Source organism: Triticum urartu, chromosome 7A (assembly GCF_056163025.1).
Source record: "Triticum urartu cultivar PI428250 chromosome 7A, HENAU_Tu73, whole genome shotgun sequence".
NCBI lineage: Eukaryota > Viridiplantae > Streptophyta > Magnoliopsida > Poales > Poaceae > Triticum > Triticum urartu.
The window spans coordinates 620,156,944-620,175,958 of record NC_141879.1 but is presented as its reverse complement, the minus strand read 5'-3'; the positions used below and the strand labels follow the sequence as shown (position 1 = coordinate 620,175,958).

Here is a 19,015-nt window from a genome sequence, read left to right as displayed (position 1 = left end):
AATATAGAAGACACTCTGGCTTACCACACCCTTTTTTGAAAAAGAGGTTGAAACATTCAGCCTCTGGATCAATATGATGCATAGAACCATAAACTTACCACACATGTACAGCAGAAATTCTGCAAGTATCCAGGCAAATCCATATTTAACAAATACTCTTAGGCTAAAAAAATTAGAAAGTATATAAATTACTTCTATAACCAATTAAACAGCCACAACTAAAGTGAAAAAGAGATCAAGCACACAAATTAAAGCAAACTGAACACAGATTCATGATGTTCACATTCAGAAATGGTAGTTATGACATAAAAGTTGACAAAAGATAAATACCATGGTTCATCAATCTACCAAATGGCTGCCACACAGAGACAATGAACTAGGGAAAGGGTCGATTACAAAAGAGACTCGGGATGCAACTCTTTTGCATCTAAGCTTGGACATAAGCATATGCTAGCCGAAGGTGACAATAGGGTGCTTCCCAATCTCCCATAGTCTTATTCCTGAAACCCGGAACAAAAAGTTCAATGTAATGAAAACATTATCAACCTTAGACTGAACATCCAAATTGGAAAGGCTTACCCATTGTCCCGATATACAAGGTTTGAATCCCTCAGACAAAGTCTCCAAAGACGGGCATGTCATCGAAGCTCCAAAGGTCCATGTTGCCAACGACATCCTGATGATCATAAAAATTCACTAGGCCATCAATCAGCTCATCCACATCATCATCCATAAGATATCTCATCCAAGATTCAGAACTGGCAGCATTATTCTCCATAACAGGAGGCACCAGTGAGTTGTAGGTGTTATTCTCGACAAACGCAGATTCTGCTCCTTCGGCAATGGTAGAAATGGATGATATATCTAGACTCTTGGTCTCATACTCCCAGCCCAAGTCAGAGCAGCCAAAAGAGTTGCTTCCCTGGTCAGAGTACATATCCATAATAGGAGCTTCAACAGGGGCAGCAAAGTTTATTGCAGGAACAAGTGGCTGGATTGATGCAAAGTCGACATATCCTGTTGGTTCCTCTGGAAAGTTAACCTTGGCCTTCTTACCATAGATTCGGCGTGCTTCGACATCATAAGCTCTTGCGGCTTCTTTAGCACTGTTGAAAGTACCGAGCCAGACACAGACACCCTTGCTAGGATCTTTGATTTCAGCAGCCCACTTACCCAAGGGGCACTGACGAATACCCTTGAGTTGGTTCTTTCTCTTCCTTTTTGCTGACCTTTCTGCAGGACCATCAAAACCAGCAGTAGGCATGGTGCTTAAGTCATCTGCAATAGAAGATCAATGTCAATGCTAAGAGGGACCAACACAGATAAATTTCTCTCACACATAGTAAATAATTTTTTCATGAATTTAAATGAAAAATATAATAATCATAATGAACATCGAACCATGATGGCTCAGGTTCGGGTGAAAACATCATCATTCACAAACAGAACAAATAAATAAAAATAATAATCACAACTTAATAAAAAAATCCAAGGTTCTCATAAACAGACCTCATGTTATAAATCTTTGACATCATTCTGCACTTATTAATCTACAAATTGCATTATAGACGATGCAGAATCAAGGATATTCTTTTTCAGTTTGATTCAATGATTAGTACAGTAATCATTTAGACTAATAAATGAACCAAGCCTAGAACAATCCTCGGTTGCTCAGCCACACCTACAACCATCTAACAAGGAAACAATTCAAGAGGCCAAGACCTCGGCGAAAATAAGCTACTAACCGAACACAACAGAGAAATGGAAAAGCCTAACCCTTCACCCAAATTACTCCATGATAGCACATCCAATATAAAATCTCTAAAAACAGGTGTAACACCGCCCAAACACAGCCTTCCAATAGCCACCCCTACAAAAAATTCTCATCCTACCCAACCAAACGACCAAACCGTTTTTGAACCAATCACACAATCTCCTATTTCTACTACCTTCTCCCTAGTTTACTAGTCCCCCTTGTATTTTTGGTCTTACTTTTTTACCATGATTTTAACCAATAAAATATAAGTTAAACGTAGCAAAAATAATATTAAAACTACACTCGAATAAGAATCCAACAATATATTTTTTTATGACATGCATTAATATTATACTAGTTAATTATGTGGTCAAACTTTGACCCAAAATATGATGGAGACTAATAAACCAAGATGGAGGTAATACATAGTCAAGCGCTAAAGGTGATGATACGTAGATTAAAAACTAGTCCAAGCGACCAAGGGCTATTACCTTCGGAGAGGGACCTCTTGATGGCGGCAAAGGGCTTGATCTCGACTTCCTCGTAGTCATCATCCTTCTCGGCCACCCCACCGCACCCGAGCTCGAAGTCATAGTCCCTGGAGTCGGCCAAGAACTTCTTGAAATCGGCCTCAAAGTCCTCCTCATCATAGTCCAGGATGAGTCCCCTGCGCCCGCCGTGTCGCGTGAAGCGATGGCCCCCGCCACCTCCTCGCTGGGGCTTCTTCTTCTCGGGCCGCACCGTGACCTCCATCACCTTCCGCGTCACCATGGGAACCTTGATGTCGGCGAGTAATGCTCTGCCAGACATGATGGTTGCTGATACCTCGTCGCAATCGTCGTCGGGGAAGGGGCCTCGACGGAATTGGTAAATGTACAAAGATTTTTAATAAGCAAGGCAACAGGTGTGGGTTGGTAGGTGGGGGTGAGGCCAGTCCCCTATATACAAGGTGGCCGCGTGATGGTGCAAGAGGGCATGTGGTGGGCCCACGCGTCAGCGAGGGGCCGTGCGGTGGGAGGAAGGCACGAGGCAGGTTCCGAAAGCGAGCATTTTGGGAATCTTGCGTGCTATTCCCTTGAGAGAACTACTATTTCTTGCATTGTGCCTCGCGTATGAATAGATGGATGTATGTTTGACTTTATCTATTTGGAGGCAAGCCAACATTTATTAGCTCAAGATTGTTCTACCACACACATGTAGTACGATTGTGCCACTATTGTCATACACTCTCCGTCTGGGTTTATAGGATGGTTTCAATGTTTAACCAAAAATCGTCTCACAAATGATTGTGTATAATGCTAAGATTTTTGCAAATCACTCATGGCTTGTTGCGTCATTTATTCGCTCAAGATTGTACTACACGCCTATAGTATGACTGTACTATTACTGCTGCTCTCCCCTTTTGGGTCTATTGGACGGGTTCGTTCAACCGAACATTTAACCAAAAATATTATAATAAATGATTGTGTGTAATGCTAAGATCTTTGCAAATCACTCATAGTTATGTCATTTATTAGCTCAATATTGTACTACACACCTGTAGTATCAGTGTACTGTTGTTGTACTCTCTTCGTGTGGGTTTATTGGACAGGTTCATCCAACCAAACGCTTAACCAATATCTTCTTATAAATGATTGTATTTAATTTTAATATCCTTGCAAATAACTCATAGCTAGTTACAACATTTATTAGCTCAAGATTATACTACGCGATGTAGTACAACTGTACTACTACCGTCGTACACTCTCAGTATTGGTTTATTGCATGGGTTCATCCAACCGAACATTGAACCAAAAAATCTTCTCATAAATGATTGTATGTATTGCTAGGATCTTCGCAAATCTCTCATAGCTAGTTACATCATTTATTAGCTCAAGATTATACTACACACCTGTAGTATGACTCTACTATTGTCGTAGTCTCTTCGCCTAAGTTTATTGGACAGGCTCATTAAATCAAACATTTAACTAAAAATTGCCTCATAAATGATTGTTTGTAATGCTAAAATCTTTGCAAATAACTCATAGCTAGTTATACCATTTACTAGCTCAAGATTATACTACACACCTGTAGTATGATTGTACTACTATTGTCATACATCTCCGTTCGGGTTCATCTAGTCGAATGTTTTACCAAAAATCTTGTCATATATGATTATGTGTAATGTTAAGATCTTTGCAAATCACTCGCTAGTTACACCATTAATTAGCTCAAGATTGTACAACACACAAGTAGTATGACTATTGTTTTCGTACTCACTTCATCCGGGTTTATTGGGCGGGTTCATCAAACCAAATGTTTAATCAAAATCATCTCATAAATGATTGTGCGTAACTCCAAGATTCTTGTAAGTCACTCATAGCTACTTACTTCGTTGTTCTCAAATAAAAATACAGTTACTCCATTAAGTTACTATCATGTAGTTTATGTGCAATTGTTAGCATTATTATGCGATAATTATATGAATTATAAGTTAGCATTGTAATTTTCTCATCACATTCTTGATCTAACCATGTATATGGAGATCCAACATTCGTTTTTAAAGAACATGACATCGACCTTGTATCTTGCTTAATATTCAACCAATATCCCCTTATAGATGATTCTATAACTCTATGATTAAATTATACATATCTACTTACCCCCATTGACTTACTATCAAGTACTAGTAAACTGCACGTGCTTTGCACGTAGTAACCAGTTGAGATGGAACTAAAAGATAGCAGAGGGTCCAATTTATGTAAAAGAAAATAATCATTTCTATTTTTAGACCCCTTGTTTCTCATCCATATATAGGTTTGGAAAATGTATCCTACTATACAACATAAGCAAAAGCTCAACTACAATATGCAACAACACAAGTGCTCACAGCTACAAGTCAAACATCAATAACTTATAACCAAATAGGTCATGGCAGAATCGCCCACCATACAATTATTGCTATTTGCGAGCTGAGTTTGTTTTCAGGGTTGATCTCACATATTGTTTATAGACAGCTATGTCACGTACAACAGTACATATAGATACATACACTTCTTTTACTAACATTTTTCAAATCCACAACTAAAGAGGGTAGCTCATGCCAAAATGAAGCTGGCACCTAATAGTAATGTTGCCTGAAGCATGGATGCTTAGAGCTCACCAGAAGCCTTCATTTCAAGTTCATGATCCATAAAGGCATAAGATTCCAATTGACCCTGCCAACATGAGAGTGTATCAAGTTAAGTATTGAGACAAAAAAATGTGCGAAGAGGCATTCAATGACAAGATAAAAACAACACCTTCTATATGGTATAAAACCAGTCTGCAATGTCGAACATGGTTTTGTGCAATCTAAGGCTAGCATAATCAAAAAACGTAAATGACCAAATTCCAGCTTAGCAAATCAAATTCATGGTTTGCACATAAAAAATGTTCGGTGTATTATACATGAAACAAGGATCCTGATCTAGTTGATGATCTTCTGGACACAAACTTAGAACTACAGCAAACAAAAAAGTTGACAATAGTAGCACAATACTCCATTCGTGCTCTCTCTGAACAGAAAACATTATGTATTCATATATCTGTAGAACATATTAGAATATAAGGCCTATGTTATTCATGATTCTAATATATGCGCATATTTATAAAAAAAATCTCAACAATTATCAACGTACCAATATTATGAGACAAAGTAAAGCATGCTCATATATATGAAACAAAGACAGTTATGCATTATATACATTTATCATGCCAAAACCTCCTTATAGACAATATTTTTGGTACTTTTTCCTGATGGGTCGACATCCCTGTTTGGCTTGGCAAGCTTGTTGTTTGCCTTGATATTCCTCAGGACAATGCAACATATAGTTGACCGTGAGAGAACACAGGTTCTGGAAGGTAGATACCAACATGCGGAATTGTTTGACCTTGAGCTTTATTGATTGTCATTGCAAAGCTAACACGATTGGAAATTGCTTTCTCTTGAACTTGAAGGGAAGCACATCATCTTCAGAAGGATACAAAGGTATTCTTGGAAGGAATACTCGCTTTCCAGCATGTTGTCCTCCAATAATTTCAGCATCGATAGCATTATCTTGAAATGCCTTAATAATAAGCCTTGTTCCATTGCATAATCCATTATGAGGATCTAAATTCTGAAGCAAGATCACAGGGCAATTTATTTTCAACCTGAGAACATGTGGAGGTAGGCCATTAGGTGTGAGAGAATTCAGGAATTCAGGTGGGTAGTGATTGTGAGTATCATCCACTACTGAATCAAAACTATAGTAGACCTTTTCTTCTCCAGGAAATCGGTCTATAAGCTTCACATTTAATTCATCCACGTATTCATTTTTGGTGGAAAGAATGGCACGAGAACTTATATAAGACGGTAATCTTCCATTCTTGTCAAGTGAAGGAAATACTTCGTTTAGCAACTTACTAACCGAGGTCTCTGAATGTGTGTAACCTACAACCATCTCTTCAGGTAAATGCACATAGTCTTCACCAATTGATTCTTCAACGCCATTGCCAACTCTCAAGAGAAAATCAGAGAACCATGGATCTGTTTGTGCTCTCATATTGCGCCAGAGTTTTATTTGTCTTATATCCTCCCACAGATAAGATTTTCTGAGAGTGGCATTAACAATTTGGGCTCTAGTGCCACGCCTAACTACTGGAAGGACTTGTCGGAAATCTCCTCCGAACACAATTACTTTACCTCCAAATTGTGATCTACAACCAGTAATATCTTGCAGGGATCTATCAAGTGCCTCAACTGCTTGCCATTTTGTCATGGCAACTTCATCCCAAATTATCAAAGATGCTCTTCGAAGTAATTCAGCTGTCCCACTCTGCTTACTGAAGTTGCACACAGTATCTTCTTGAACATTTATTGGTACTTTAAATCTGGAATGGGCCGTCCGACCACTAGGCATGATAGAAGCTGCAATGCCAGATGTTGGTGTTGCAATGGCTATCAAACCCATTGATCTTACTTTTGCCAATAAAGCTTTATAAAGGTACGTCTTTCCTGTACCTCCTGGACCATCGATGAAGAAGACCTTACCCTTCTGGTTCAAGACGTGGTCCATTATTTCATCTAAAGCAAGCTGTTGTTCATTGTTTAAAGTTGCATGCAGCTCCAGGTCTTCTTTAGCAACTTCAATAGACATTTCTTCACTCAATTATCTTGCCTCTAAGCTGTCCAGATCATTAGCATCCAATAGATCTAGAAGATCAAAGGTCCTGATGTCCTTTCCCATGGAATATAACAAATATCTAATATCTCCAAGCACGAGTTTCTCGATTGCTTCATCACTTATGTTCTCCCTACGAAAATCGTCAGGCATTGCTTCAAAGTGATTGTTCCATAATGCACGAACATTTCTAACTTCGCAAAATGCCAAAATTGTAGCAAAAAGCCTTCTAAGTGCATAGGGCATTTGAAATGTGGCAGCTTCGGTGAGACAGTCAGAAATACTATCATCTGCTTCTATGAGACCCCTTCTCTCTACAGCTTCTCTAAATGTGGAGAAAACAACACCATCAACAGTACGTAAATCATGAAAAGATGTAGCCCCCCTCACATGGTTTAGCAATATTCTCAACTAATAGCGTTCACCTTCTGCAGGGTGAGCAGCCACAAGTCGACCTATTTGAATTCTCTTGGTACGTCATCTCCATGTCTTGTGGTTCCTCTGCCATGTATAAAATTCAGGGAATTCCTTATATAGGAAATTTCTAGCATAAGGATCGATAGAGTTCATTGTAAAATACTCAGTAAGCATTGTCCTGGAAGATGATTCTATACTAATCACATTTTCCAAATTGTCACAGTCTTTATAACGGACCAAATGCATATTTGGCAAATGGACTTGTAACTATAGAACGGGAGGAGACATCTCACTCAGGTCGAAAGAGTAAATTCTCCATATTGCTTCTGGAGGTGATATAAAGCGGGCATCTCTATACTCGTGAATTTCATCAATAACTCGACCTTCTACGGCTTCTACAATAAAAGAGGCACGGTCATGACCCTTGTAAATGTACTTAAATAAATCCTTAACAGCATTGATGCTGGAGCAAACTTCGATGTTTATATGGCAATTATATCTCATAAGTAGGTATGGATTATATGGCACAACCCATCTATTATCCAAAACAGATCCCCTAATGCGCACTTTACGGCCATCATCCCTGCGTCTATAAATTGGATATGAGTCTTTCCCTTGCAATGTAGCATCTGAGAATGCTCGGGGATAATGGTATTTACATTCCCCATTTTGCATGTAGGAATTTTTACTATTGAGAACGCCACAGGGCCCATGCATCATGTGTTTAATAACTAAATCATGTAACACTGGGTACTTGTTTTTGTCAGGAATTTCAGCTGATATAATTTGATCATACTGATCTGGGTTATTTATCTTATAATCCGACTTTAGGATTATTAAGAAATGTGCATGGGGTAGCCCCCTCTTTTGAAATTAAATAACACGCACGTGAGCAGCAACTTCACCAAAAAAATCTTTTTAAATATAAGATTCTTAAGATCCTCCAATTTTGCCTTGAATACTCGTGCTACCAAATCTGGCCAGTCTTGTGCTAATTGTCCTGGTCCGAGCTCTTTTGTTATCTCCTCCCAACTTGGATTGCATGTCATTGTAAGAAATAGATCTGGTTTTCCAAACCGTTGGACCAAAGCCATGACGTTTAGATATCGTCGCCTTATGTCCTGTGGGCCTCCTATGAAAGAGGGTGGGAGCACTATACGCTTCCCAATCATGCATGCACGTGTCTCACCCGCAACAACACTATCAACCAGCCCTTGATATAAATCTGCTCGTATAAGATTTTGGTTTGCTGGTTTTAGGTAGAATGCCAATCTTATTGACTCAATCTTAATGTACATATCAACAATGTACTGTTGAGTTAGTCGTTTGCCAAAAAGCAAAACATTAAATTCATTCGGTCGCACTTGCAGTTTGAAACAATAGTATTCCCTTGGTGAAACAAATGAACCAGAGTTATACTCCATCGCTATAATGGAAAACATTTTAATTTAGATAAATAATTTTTAAAATATAATATAAGTGACAGTTGATTATGCGGCACAATTTATCTTCTTTGTTATAGTCATCTTCTTGATTGATCTTATTAACAATGAGATTTGATCTCACTTTTGGTATTTTCAAGTTCCACCCAACTTCCCCGTTTGGGAAAAATAGTGGATATGAAAGTGGGTCATAACAGCCATCGTATGCTTTTATCTACTGTGGATCATTTGATTTACCATATACCATTATACTCCTATCGAAGTGACCCTGAGGATTATTTCCTTCTACCCAGATTGCTACTACTTGTGATGTAGTTGGTGCATTATATACTCGTTGATCTAAAGAAATGTCTGTGTTGAGCTCAATTCGATACTCATCAAGGTTTGACACTGAACCAAGGCTTCGAAATGTCTGGGCGTAAGGATTAGATGAAAGTATGCTCGCCAATTTTCCAATGAGAACTCTATCAAGATTAGGAGAATAACGAAATCTGTGTTGCAAATCTGATTCAGTGTCATAAAAGTATAGTTGTAAATGCTTAGGGCCATCTTCTACTGGAACCAATTGATCAATTCGACGATAAATTTGACCTTGTGCACGGAAAGTGTAAACACCAGACTTTTTATTGCAATATCTCTGGTCCAAGATAACACCAAGAGAGGTAAAAGAAAAGTGAGAATTGAAGTACCGAATATTGTCTTGAAAGTACTTAGCGTCAGGATCTTGACTTGTGTATAGTCGGCGCATTTCATCAGGAACATATGGAGTTACTATCTTGACCTTGCCACCCATGCAACAAAATGTTGGATTCTCATACTGGAACCGTTTTGCATTGCAATTTGTGCAGTTAGGCACTGGCTCCAAAACATGATGGCCACTTGGTACATTCCGATATATACAATCAAAGGGATCCTCTTGCATTTCACAATTTGCATGGTTTTGGTCTCGATATGATAATACGCAATCTGTTCCTGTTCATTCTTTTTAATAGTGAGAAAACTGTGTCGCAATGGTAGTAGTAATTATTTATACTAAGAACACACATTAATGCTTACCATGTCCAGCGAATATGTAACCCTCATCATCTTCAGTCATATATTCAGATTGCCCAGTTTCATCTATACATCAATTTGTCAATCAGTAAAATAATATTTTAGGAGAAGTAAAGTCGATGATTGATCGATGCATTAGAAATAGCTATGGTACACCGTGACAATTGTATTACCTTCTAGGGCAGGAAAAGAACCATCTGGAACATAGATGGTGCTGTTATGGTCTTCCTGCTCATTGGCTACACCATCTTCATGTGTTCCCTTTCCATTATTACTACGACCTGCCCCATTAGACATTCTCTTTCTCTTATGTCCACTGCCCTTGTCCAGGAATGCTGATACACGCTTATGTTGACCAGTACCTGTCAATTAATTACATGATGTAGATATGTCGGATGGACCACCAATTGATTCTTCAACGCCATTGCCAACTCTCAAGAGAAAATCAGATAACCATGGATCTGTTTGTGCTCTCATATTGCGCCAGAGTTTTATTTGTCTTATATCCTCCCACAGATAAGATTTTCTGAGAGTGGCATTAACAATTTGGGCTCTAGTGCCACGCCTAACTACTGGAAGGACTTGTCGGAAATCTCCTCCGAACACAATTACTTTACCTCCAAATTGTGATCTACAACCAGTAATATCTTGCAGGGATCTATCAAGTGCCTCAACTGCTTGCCATTTTTTCATGGCAACTTCATCCCATATTATCAAAGATGCTCTTCGAAGTAATTCAGCTGTCCCACTCTGCTTACTGAAGTTGCACACAGTATCTTCTTGAACATTTATTGGTATTTTAAATCTGGAATGGGCCGTCCGACCACCAGGCATGATAGAAGCTGCAATGCCAGATGTTGGTGTTGCAATGGCTATCAAACCCATTGATCTTATTTTTGCCAATAAAGCTTTATAAAGGTACGTCTTTCCTGTACCTCCTGGACCATCGATGAAGAAGACCTTACCCTTCTGGTTCAAGACGTGGTCCATTATTTCATCTAAAGCAAGCTGTTGTTCATTGTTTAAAGTTGCCTGTAGCTCCAGGTCTTCTTTAGCAACTTCAATAGACATTTCTTCACTCAATTATCTCGCCTCTAAGCTGTCCAGATCATCAGCATCCAATAGATCTGGAAGATCAAAGGTCTTGATGTCCTTTCCCACGGAATATAACAAATATCGAATATCTCCAAGCACGAGTTTCTCGATTGCTTCATCACTAATGTTCTCCCTACGAAAATCGTCAGCCAATGCTTCAAAGTGATTGTTCCATAATGCATGAACATTTGTAACTTCGCAAAATGCCAAAATTGTAGCAAAAAGCCTTCTAAGTGCATAGGGCATTTAAAATGTGGCAGCTTCGGTGAGACAGTCAGAAATACTATCATCTGCTTCTATGAGACCCCTTCTCTCTGCAGCTTCTCTAAATGTGGAGAAAACAACACCATCAACAGTGCGTAAATCATGAAAAGATGTAGCCCCCCTCACATGGTTTAGCAATATTCTCAAGTAATAGCGTTCACCTTCTGCAGGGTGAGCAGCCACAAGTCGACCTATTTGAATTCTCTTGGTACGTCGTCTCCATGTCTTGTGGTTCCTCTGCCATGTATAAAATTCAGGGAATTCCTTATATAGGAAATTTCTAGTATAAGGATCGATAGAGTTCATTCTAAAATACTCAGTAAGCATTGTCCTGGAAGATGATTCTATACTAATCACATTTTCCAAATTGTCATAGTCTTTATAACGGACCAAATGCATATTTGGCAAATGGACTTGTAACTGTAGAACGGGAGGAGACATCTCACTCAGGTCGAAAGAGTAAATTCTCCATATTGCTTCTGGAGGTGATATAAAGGGCATCTCTATACTCGCGAATTTCATCAATAACTCGACCTTCTGCGGCTTCTATAATAAAAGAGGCACGATCATGACCCTTGTAAATGTACTTAAATAAATACTTAACAGCCTTGATGCTGGAGCAAACTTCGATGTTTATATGGCAATTATATCTCATAAGTAGGTATGGATTATATGGCACAACCCATCTATTATCCAAAACAGATCCCCTAATGCGCACTTTACGGCCATCATCCCTGCGTCTATAAATTGGATATGAGTCTTTCCCTTGCAATGTAGCATCTGAGAATGCTCGGGGATAATGGTATTTACATTCCCCATTTTGCATGCAGGAATTTTTACTTTTGAGAACGCCACAGGGCCCATGCATCACGTGTTTAATAACTAAATCATGTAACACTGGGTACTTGTTTTTGTCAGGAATTTCAGCTGATATAATTTGATCATACTAATCTGAGTTATTTATCTTATAATCTGACTTTAGGATTATTAAGAAATGTGCATGGGGTAGCCCCCTCTTTTGAAATTCAATAACACGCACGTGAGCAGCAACTTCACCAAAAAATTCTTTTTAAATATAAGATTCTTAAGATCCTCCAATTTTGCCTTGAATACTCGTGCTACCAAATCTGGCCGGTCTTGTGCTAATTGTCCTGGTGCAAGCTCTTTTGTTATCTCCTCCCAACTTGGATTGCATGTCATTGTAAGAAAGAGATTTGGTTTTCCAAACCGTTGGACCAAAGCCATGGCCTTTAGATATCGTCGCCTCATGTCCCGTGGGCCTCCTATGAAAGAGGGTGGGTGTAGCGCCCCGAGACCGATGCGCCAGGTGTCGTCCAGTTATTCGTTGTTGTTGCCATGTCTTTGGCTTGCGTGTTGCATTTCATCATGTCATCATGTGCATTGCACCATCATGTTTTAAAACTTGCATCCGTCCGGGTTCTCCCAGTTCCTTCCGTTGTCCGTTCTGAGCCCAGACACACTTGCACGCGCCCGCAGCATGTCCAAAATACTATTTTAGAAGTGGTCGGAAAATGTTCTCGGAATGGGATGAAAGTTGGCGTGCGGTGTTGTTTTGTTGTTAGTAGACCGGCTGCCAAGTTTCATCGCGTTCGGAGTCCGTTTGATGCCCCAACAGATAACTATAGCGACATTATAGTCGGTCAAAACGTCGGACGTTTTCGGTCTCCGGAAACAGATGCCGGGCCCTCCCTCTCTCTTCTCCCCCTCGCAGTCTCGCCACAGCCCACCTAGTCCATCCTCCTTCCCCTCTTCACTTCCGGAGTTGTCCGATGCGACCGCACGGTCCGAAACCCTCTCTGCACAGTGCATCAAACCCCTCACGTGCGCGTCCAAAAATGTCTCGGACCCGACCCGGGCAGTCGTCACCGTTGGATTCGGATCATCCCCGAACATCTACAAAACGTCTCTGTTTTTCTCTTTGGACTCCCTAGCTATTTTATTCGCGACCATCCAATTACGATCGGAGGGACGAGGTAGCCCCTAAACTAAATTCATCTGTATATTTATAGGCCAACCCTAGATCCTAGGGGTCTTGTCCCATCGATCCCACCGCGCCGCCACTCCACCTGATTTCCTCGGGATCCCTCCCGGACCAACCAGCAGCTTCCCGCACGAGCCCCCTCCTCCTGCTTCGATACCCGAGCGGATCAGGAGCGCTCGTCGCTGCCGCGTCACGTTTCTGGCCTCTCATCCGGCCGGCAGGCGAAAACCACCGCTGCCAGGATGCACCTCTCCTTCCCTTCTTCCCCTACGGTTTTCTCTCCTTCCCCTTCAATCTCTCTCACGATCTCCCTCTCTCTATGTACTTCATCGCTGCAGGAACGACCGCCGCTCGCGGAAGCCGCCAACGTCCGCCTCTGGCCCAGATCCGACCATCTCCGACGCCTCCTCGTCGGATCCCGCCGTCAAGTCCCCATCCCGTCGTCGCGTGGAGCTCCACCGCCCAAGTCCGAAGCTCCGCCGTGTTTAACCGCCAAGTTCCACGCCGCCCCGCCTGCTCTTTCTCGTTGTCGTGCCCGTTGCTCATCTTACCGCGGCCAGCACCTGAACCCGATGATGCTCTGCTGCTCGCACCGCCGTCCAGATCAGGCTGAAGCCGCCTCCTCCCGCAGCCATGGTGCCCGAGGCCTCCTGCAGGACCACCGCCGCCATGGACCAGCGCCGCCGTTCAAGTTCGCGTCCGGCCCCGTTCTGGACCGGATCTCCTCTGCTCCGCCGCCCATCCGCCGAGTCCACCACGATCCAGCCGGTTCCCATGCGCCCTCGCCCGCGCAAGTTCCTCGTCGCGCCGCCCGTCGTCAAGTTCCTACCATTGCTCTGCTTCCTGACGAGAACAGGACGAGGTGCCCGCTCGCCCGCGCGTACGCGTTGACCAAGCCCAGCGAGCGCAGGCCCAGCTCCCTTCGCCCGCGTGGGCCTCCCAGCCGCCAGGCAGCTGCATTGCTGGGCCCAGTCACTGCTCTGAGCCGGCCCAAGTACCATTGTGAGAACCCCAGCCCATCCAGTTTCGGCCAGTGTAGTTTTTTTCCAGATCTGCGGTTTTTCCTATATCCTGAGACAACAGTTTTGCGGTTTAGCCCCTAAACTTCATGCATATAATAACTCTCCAACCATGCATCATATGTAAAAACTTTGTATATGAAACTTGCTTAGAATTTCATCTAGTTTAATAATTTGCAACTTTCATGCATGTTTAAAATGTTTAAAATGTTGTTTGTTTAAATTTGCTTAAATAACTTGCTAAAATGATTTATTTCGTAACTAAATAACCGTAGCTCGGTTTTAAATAATCTTTATATGTAAATGGGGTAGAAAAATGCCTAGTTTAACTTGGTGCACTCAACTTTCATGTTTAACAACTCTAAAATAAAGTTTAGGGCAGAAAAGTACCAAATCTATAATATGCTCATGAGGAGTTTCCGGAATTGTTGTTCGTTGTTTCCGGTCTCATTTAAACTTGACTAGATAGGTAGTTTTACTTTGCTTCACCCTCTTGCCATGTTTAACAACATTTAATATTGTTGGGTACATAAACGAGATCGAACTAAATAGCTTGAATGTGGTGTTTCGTCAATATGCAACGGAGTTGCATATTGAGCTCCACTTAATTTGTAGCATTGTTTGTGCACTTTGCCATGCCATGCTTCATTAAACCGGACATGCATCATACTTGTTTGCGCATCGTGCCATGTTGTTGTAGTGGTTGTTTACTTTGTTGTTTGCTTTCTTTCCGGTGTACTTCGTCTCGGTAATCCGGTAACGTCGTGTTGTGAGGATTCGTTCGTCTACGCACGTTTGTCTTCTTCATGGACTCGTTCTTCTTCCTTGCGGGATCTCAGGCAAGATGACCATACCCTCAAAATCACTTCTATCTTTGCTTGCTAGTTGCTCGCTCTTTTGCTATGCCTATGTTGCGATACCTACCACTTGCTTATCATGCCTCCCATATTGTTGAAGCAAGCCTCTAACCCACCTTGTCCTAGCAAACCGTTGTTTGGCTATGTTACCGCTTTGCTCGGCCCCTCTTATAGCGTTGTTAGTTGCAGGTGAAGATTGAAGTATGTTCCTTGTTGGAACATGGAGTTGTTGTTCCTTGTTGGAACATGTTTACTTGTTGGGATATCACTATATATCTTATTTAATTAATGCATCTATATACTTGGTAAAGGGTGGAAGGCTCGGCCTTATGCCTGGTGTTTTGTTCCACTCTTGCCGCCCTAGTTTCCGTCATATTGGTGTTATGTTCCTGGATTTTGCCTTCCTTACGCGGTTGGGTAATAATGGGAACCCCTTGACAGTTCGCCTTGAGTAAAACTCTTCCAGCAATGCCCAACATTGGTTTTCCCATTCGCCACCTAGCCTTTTCTTTTCCCTTGGGGGTCGCGCGCCCAAGGGTCATCATTATTTAAACCCCCGGGCCAGTGCTCCTCTGAGTGTTGGTCCAACTTGTCAGCCGCCGGTGGCCACCAGGGGCAACTCTAGGCTGACCTACCGGAAGTTTAGACAATCCGGTGTGCCCTGAGAAAGAGATATGTGCAGCTCTTATCGGGATTTGTCGGCACATTCGGGCGGTGTTGCTGGTTTAGTTTTACCTTGTCGAAATGTCTTGTAACCGGGATTCCGAGTCTGATCGGGTCTTCCCGCTAGAAGGAATATCCTTCGTTGACCGTGAGAGCTTGTCATGGGCTAAGTTGGGACACCCCTGCAGGGATTTGAACTTTCGAAAGCCGTGCCCGCGGTTATGAGCATATGGGAATTTGTTGATGTCCGGTTGTAGAAAACCTGAAGTTGACCTTAATTAAAATACATCAACCGCGTGTGTAACCGTGATGGTCTCTTTCCGGTGGAGTATGGGAAGTGAACATGGTTGTTGGAGTTATGCTTGACGTAGGTTGTTCTAGGATCACTTCTTGATCATAGTTTCTCGATCGTGCTTTGCCTTCTCTTCTCGCTCTCATTTGCGTATGTTAGCCACCATATATGCTAGTCGCTTGCTGCAGCTCCACCTCATACCTTTTACCTTACCCGTAAGCTTAAATAGTCTTGATCGCGAGGGTGTGAGATTCCTGAGTCCCTGTGGCTCACAGATACTTCCAAAACCAGCTTGCAGGTGCCGTTGAACCGTGCAGATGACACAACCAAGCTCAAGGAGGAGCTCGATGAAGATCTTGTCCTTTGTGTTGTTTTCGTTCTAGTTGTTCAGTAGTGGAGCCCAGTTGGGGTCGATCGGGGACCATGTCGCATTTGGGGTTCTTCTTTTATTTTGGTTCCGTAGTCGGACCTTGATTGTATCTGGATGATGTAATGCTTTATTCATGTAATTGTGTGAAGTGGCGATTGTAAGCCAACTATGTATCTTTTTCCCCTATTGTATTGCTTGGGTTGTGTGAATATTACCTCACTTGCGACATTGCTTTCAATGCGGTTATGCCTCTAAGTCGTGCTTCGACACGTGGGAGATATAGCCACATCGAGGGCGTTACAAGTTGGTAATCAGAGCCTTCCCCGACCTTAGGAGCCCCCTGCTTGATCGAATCGCTGGCGTTATTGAGTCTAGAAAAATGTTTTGAGTCATTTAGGATTTTATATATCGGAGAGTTAGGAATTCTTTTTACTCCCCAGTCCCTTCATCGCTCTGGTGAGGCATCCTGACGTAGAGTTTTGTCTCTTCTCTTCTCAAATTTCACTAAAAAAATTTAGGATCACGTGGGTATCTTGGAATCATTCCGATGGTTTTGTGACGAGAACATTGTTGTTGGTGCCTCCTGACATTTAGGGGTTGTGGCAGTGTCCCGGGGAGTTGAGCTCCGAGGTGTTGTCGTCACAATTTTATCGTTGCATTTCTGGAATACCTGAGTTTAGTTCGTCGATATCGAAAATCTCTTTTATGCAGTTGTTGGTGAGATAACCTCGACGCCACCCAGTACTAGGGTGGGAGTTCGGGAGTATTGCCATAACTCGTATAACAGATGCTTTTCGAAGGTTGAGGTAGATGATTTCCGAAGGTTTCTTGGTTATGTGTTGAAGGATGGATACAGCTGGATGTAGGATTTGCTAGTTTTGGGTGAGATAGTATGCTTCCCATGTATCCCCAACACCTGATTGCATAACCGGAAAGGTTCGGGAGTTTCATAGGTGGGAATTCAAGTAGCTCTTAGGATATCTTTCCGACAGATGTATGATACGAAATTGGGGTTCGACGTCTAGTGGCCGCCTATTCACGATTGGTCTTACAGTGTTCTCGTTGTGTCTTAAAGAGTCCTTGGCTATGCCGACTCGGGGACGCTTCGTATGTCACGTGCACTGCCTTGTACATGATGGTGCTGTACGATCAAGCCCGTGTAGGCCCCACCACAAAAACTTCGGACGAAATCTCTATCATATGTTTGTTCCGGCTTATTCTGCAAGCCAATCCTTTGTTTTGTTTTGAGTTGTGGTATTCAAGTTGCTTCGAAGTCAAATGTTGATTCCATCCCTTATCTAAGTGGTGTTTTCATATTCCTATGTGAATAATAATCCTTCTTGATCATCGAGATTGTCATGTAAATCCTGTCAACCGGTGTGTTTTCTCTTCAAGCGGATCCGTTCATTTTCAACATCCGCAAGATTCAATCTCAGCTTTCTCAACGTTGTTCGTTTCATCCATCCCAAGTTGTCTTTGTTTTTCCGACCCTCCCACCCTTGTTTCTTCAAGGACTCAGATTTCTTAATCAAGTATCCTTTTATTCATGTGAAGTCTCGCCATTCTTTTCCTTCATGTTCTTACCCGGTGGTTCTCATGAAGATGCTCTACTAGTTCAATATTCTCCATTCTTTTCTTCTCCGGTGGATTCAAATCAAGCGTTGGTGTTGATCATACCTTTTTTCCTCGTTTCAAATGTTTTCTCATGCCGTTGCACCTCATAATCATCCACTTCTCGTTATTCAATTGTTCCGGTGCCCTGAAGATACCTCAGAAGGCTCGTCTTGTCATTCAAGATCCGTTCAACCTATCTCGAGGTTGTTATCTCATTCAAGTCATTTAATTCAACCGATGCAATCTCTCTTTTCAAGTAATCGTTCAACGGTGTTTTCTTTTGAGTGGGCCCTAACCCACAGGTCATTTTCCCAGGATCTTACCTGACTCTTCTTATTTCCCGGAGATATCCTCAAATTTCTTGTCAAAGTTTGATGTAAGAATGATTTATCATCAGTCAAATGTCCTCTCCAAGATCTGTCAAATTCTTTTTATCGTTGGCTCAACCTTTCCATTCTTCATTCCGGACTGTCTAAATAATTCTTGGTGGTGTTTCTCATCGGTATTCTCAACATTTGAGGACCGAAGAATATTTGCTCTCAATGTTTTCCATTCTCTTCAAGATTCATGGCTCTAGCTTCATGTCATCCTCTCATAATTGTTTTCGATTGCGAGATATTCTTTTCACCTATCCGGAGCAATTCAGGAGTCTTTTCAGTTTGATTATCCGGAGCCCATCATTTCAGAAGACTTATTCATTCTCAGCCTTCAGCTATCATTCTCCTAATCATACCGGTGCATCGTTCAAACATTCTCTTTTCGGCTCGTGGTCTCTTCGTTCTCATGTATCTAAATCCTCTCAAGTATCTTCGTTCATTTCATAATTCTTCCCGGTGTTTCTTTATCTTTACTTCGTTCATAATCAATTCTTACGGTGGTTCGTTCAAGACTTCTCGTCATTCGTTTATCATATCAACTCTTTCGTTCTTTTCAATCCTACCGGTGGATCATTGAAGACCTTTCTCAAGTTTGTGCTATATCCATCTTA

General features: G+C 41.8%; 3 protein-coding genes across 3 annotated transcripts; all 3 read right to left on the bottom strand.

Moving 5' to 3' along the window:
- Positions 1 to 219: 219 nt before the first annotated feature.
- LOC125519155 (ethylene-responsive transcription factor 1-like) lies at positions 220 to 2,655 on the bottom strand. Its single transcript, XM_087534687.1, has 3 exons — positions 2,248 to 2,655; positions 580 to 1,278; positions 220 to 500 (listed from the first exon to the last, which is right to left on the bottom strand). The coding sequence occupies exons 1-2, from the start codon at positions 2,564 to 2,566 to the stop codon at positions 611 to 613; spliced, it is 987 nt and encodes a 328-aa protein (XP_087390813.1). The 5' UTR covers positions 2,567 to 2,655; the 3' UTR covers positions 220 to 500; positions 580 to 610.
- Positions 2,656 to 5,622: 2,967 nt separating this feature from the next.
- On the bottom strand, positions 5,623 to 6,915 carry LOC147960728 (uncharacterized). Its single transcript, XM_087533523.1, has one exon. The coding sequence runs from the start codon at positions 6,913 to 6,915 to the stop codon at positions 5,686 to 5,688; it is 1,230 nt and encodes a 409-aa protein (XP_087389649.1). The 3' UTR covers positions 5,623 to 5,685.
- A 2,097-nt stretch (positions 6,916 to 9,012) lies between these two features.
- LOC147960727 (uncharacterized) lies at positions 9,013 to 9,758 on the bottom strand. The gene has a single exon (XM_087533522.1). The coding sequence runs from the start codon at positions 9,718 to 9,720 to the stop codon at positions 9,013 to 9,015; it is 708 nt and encodes a 235-aa protein (XP_087389648.1). The 5' UTR covers positions 9,721 to 9,758.
- Positions 9,759 to 19,015: the final 9,257 nt, after the last annotated feature.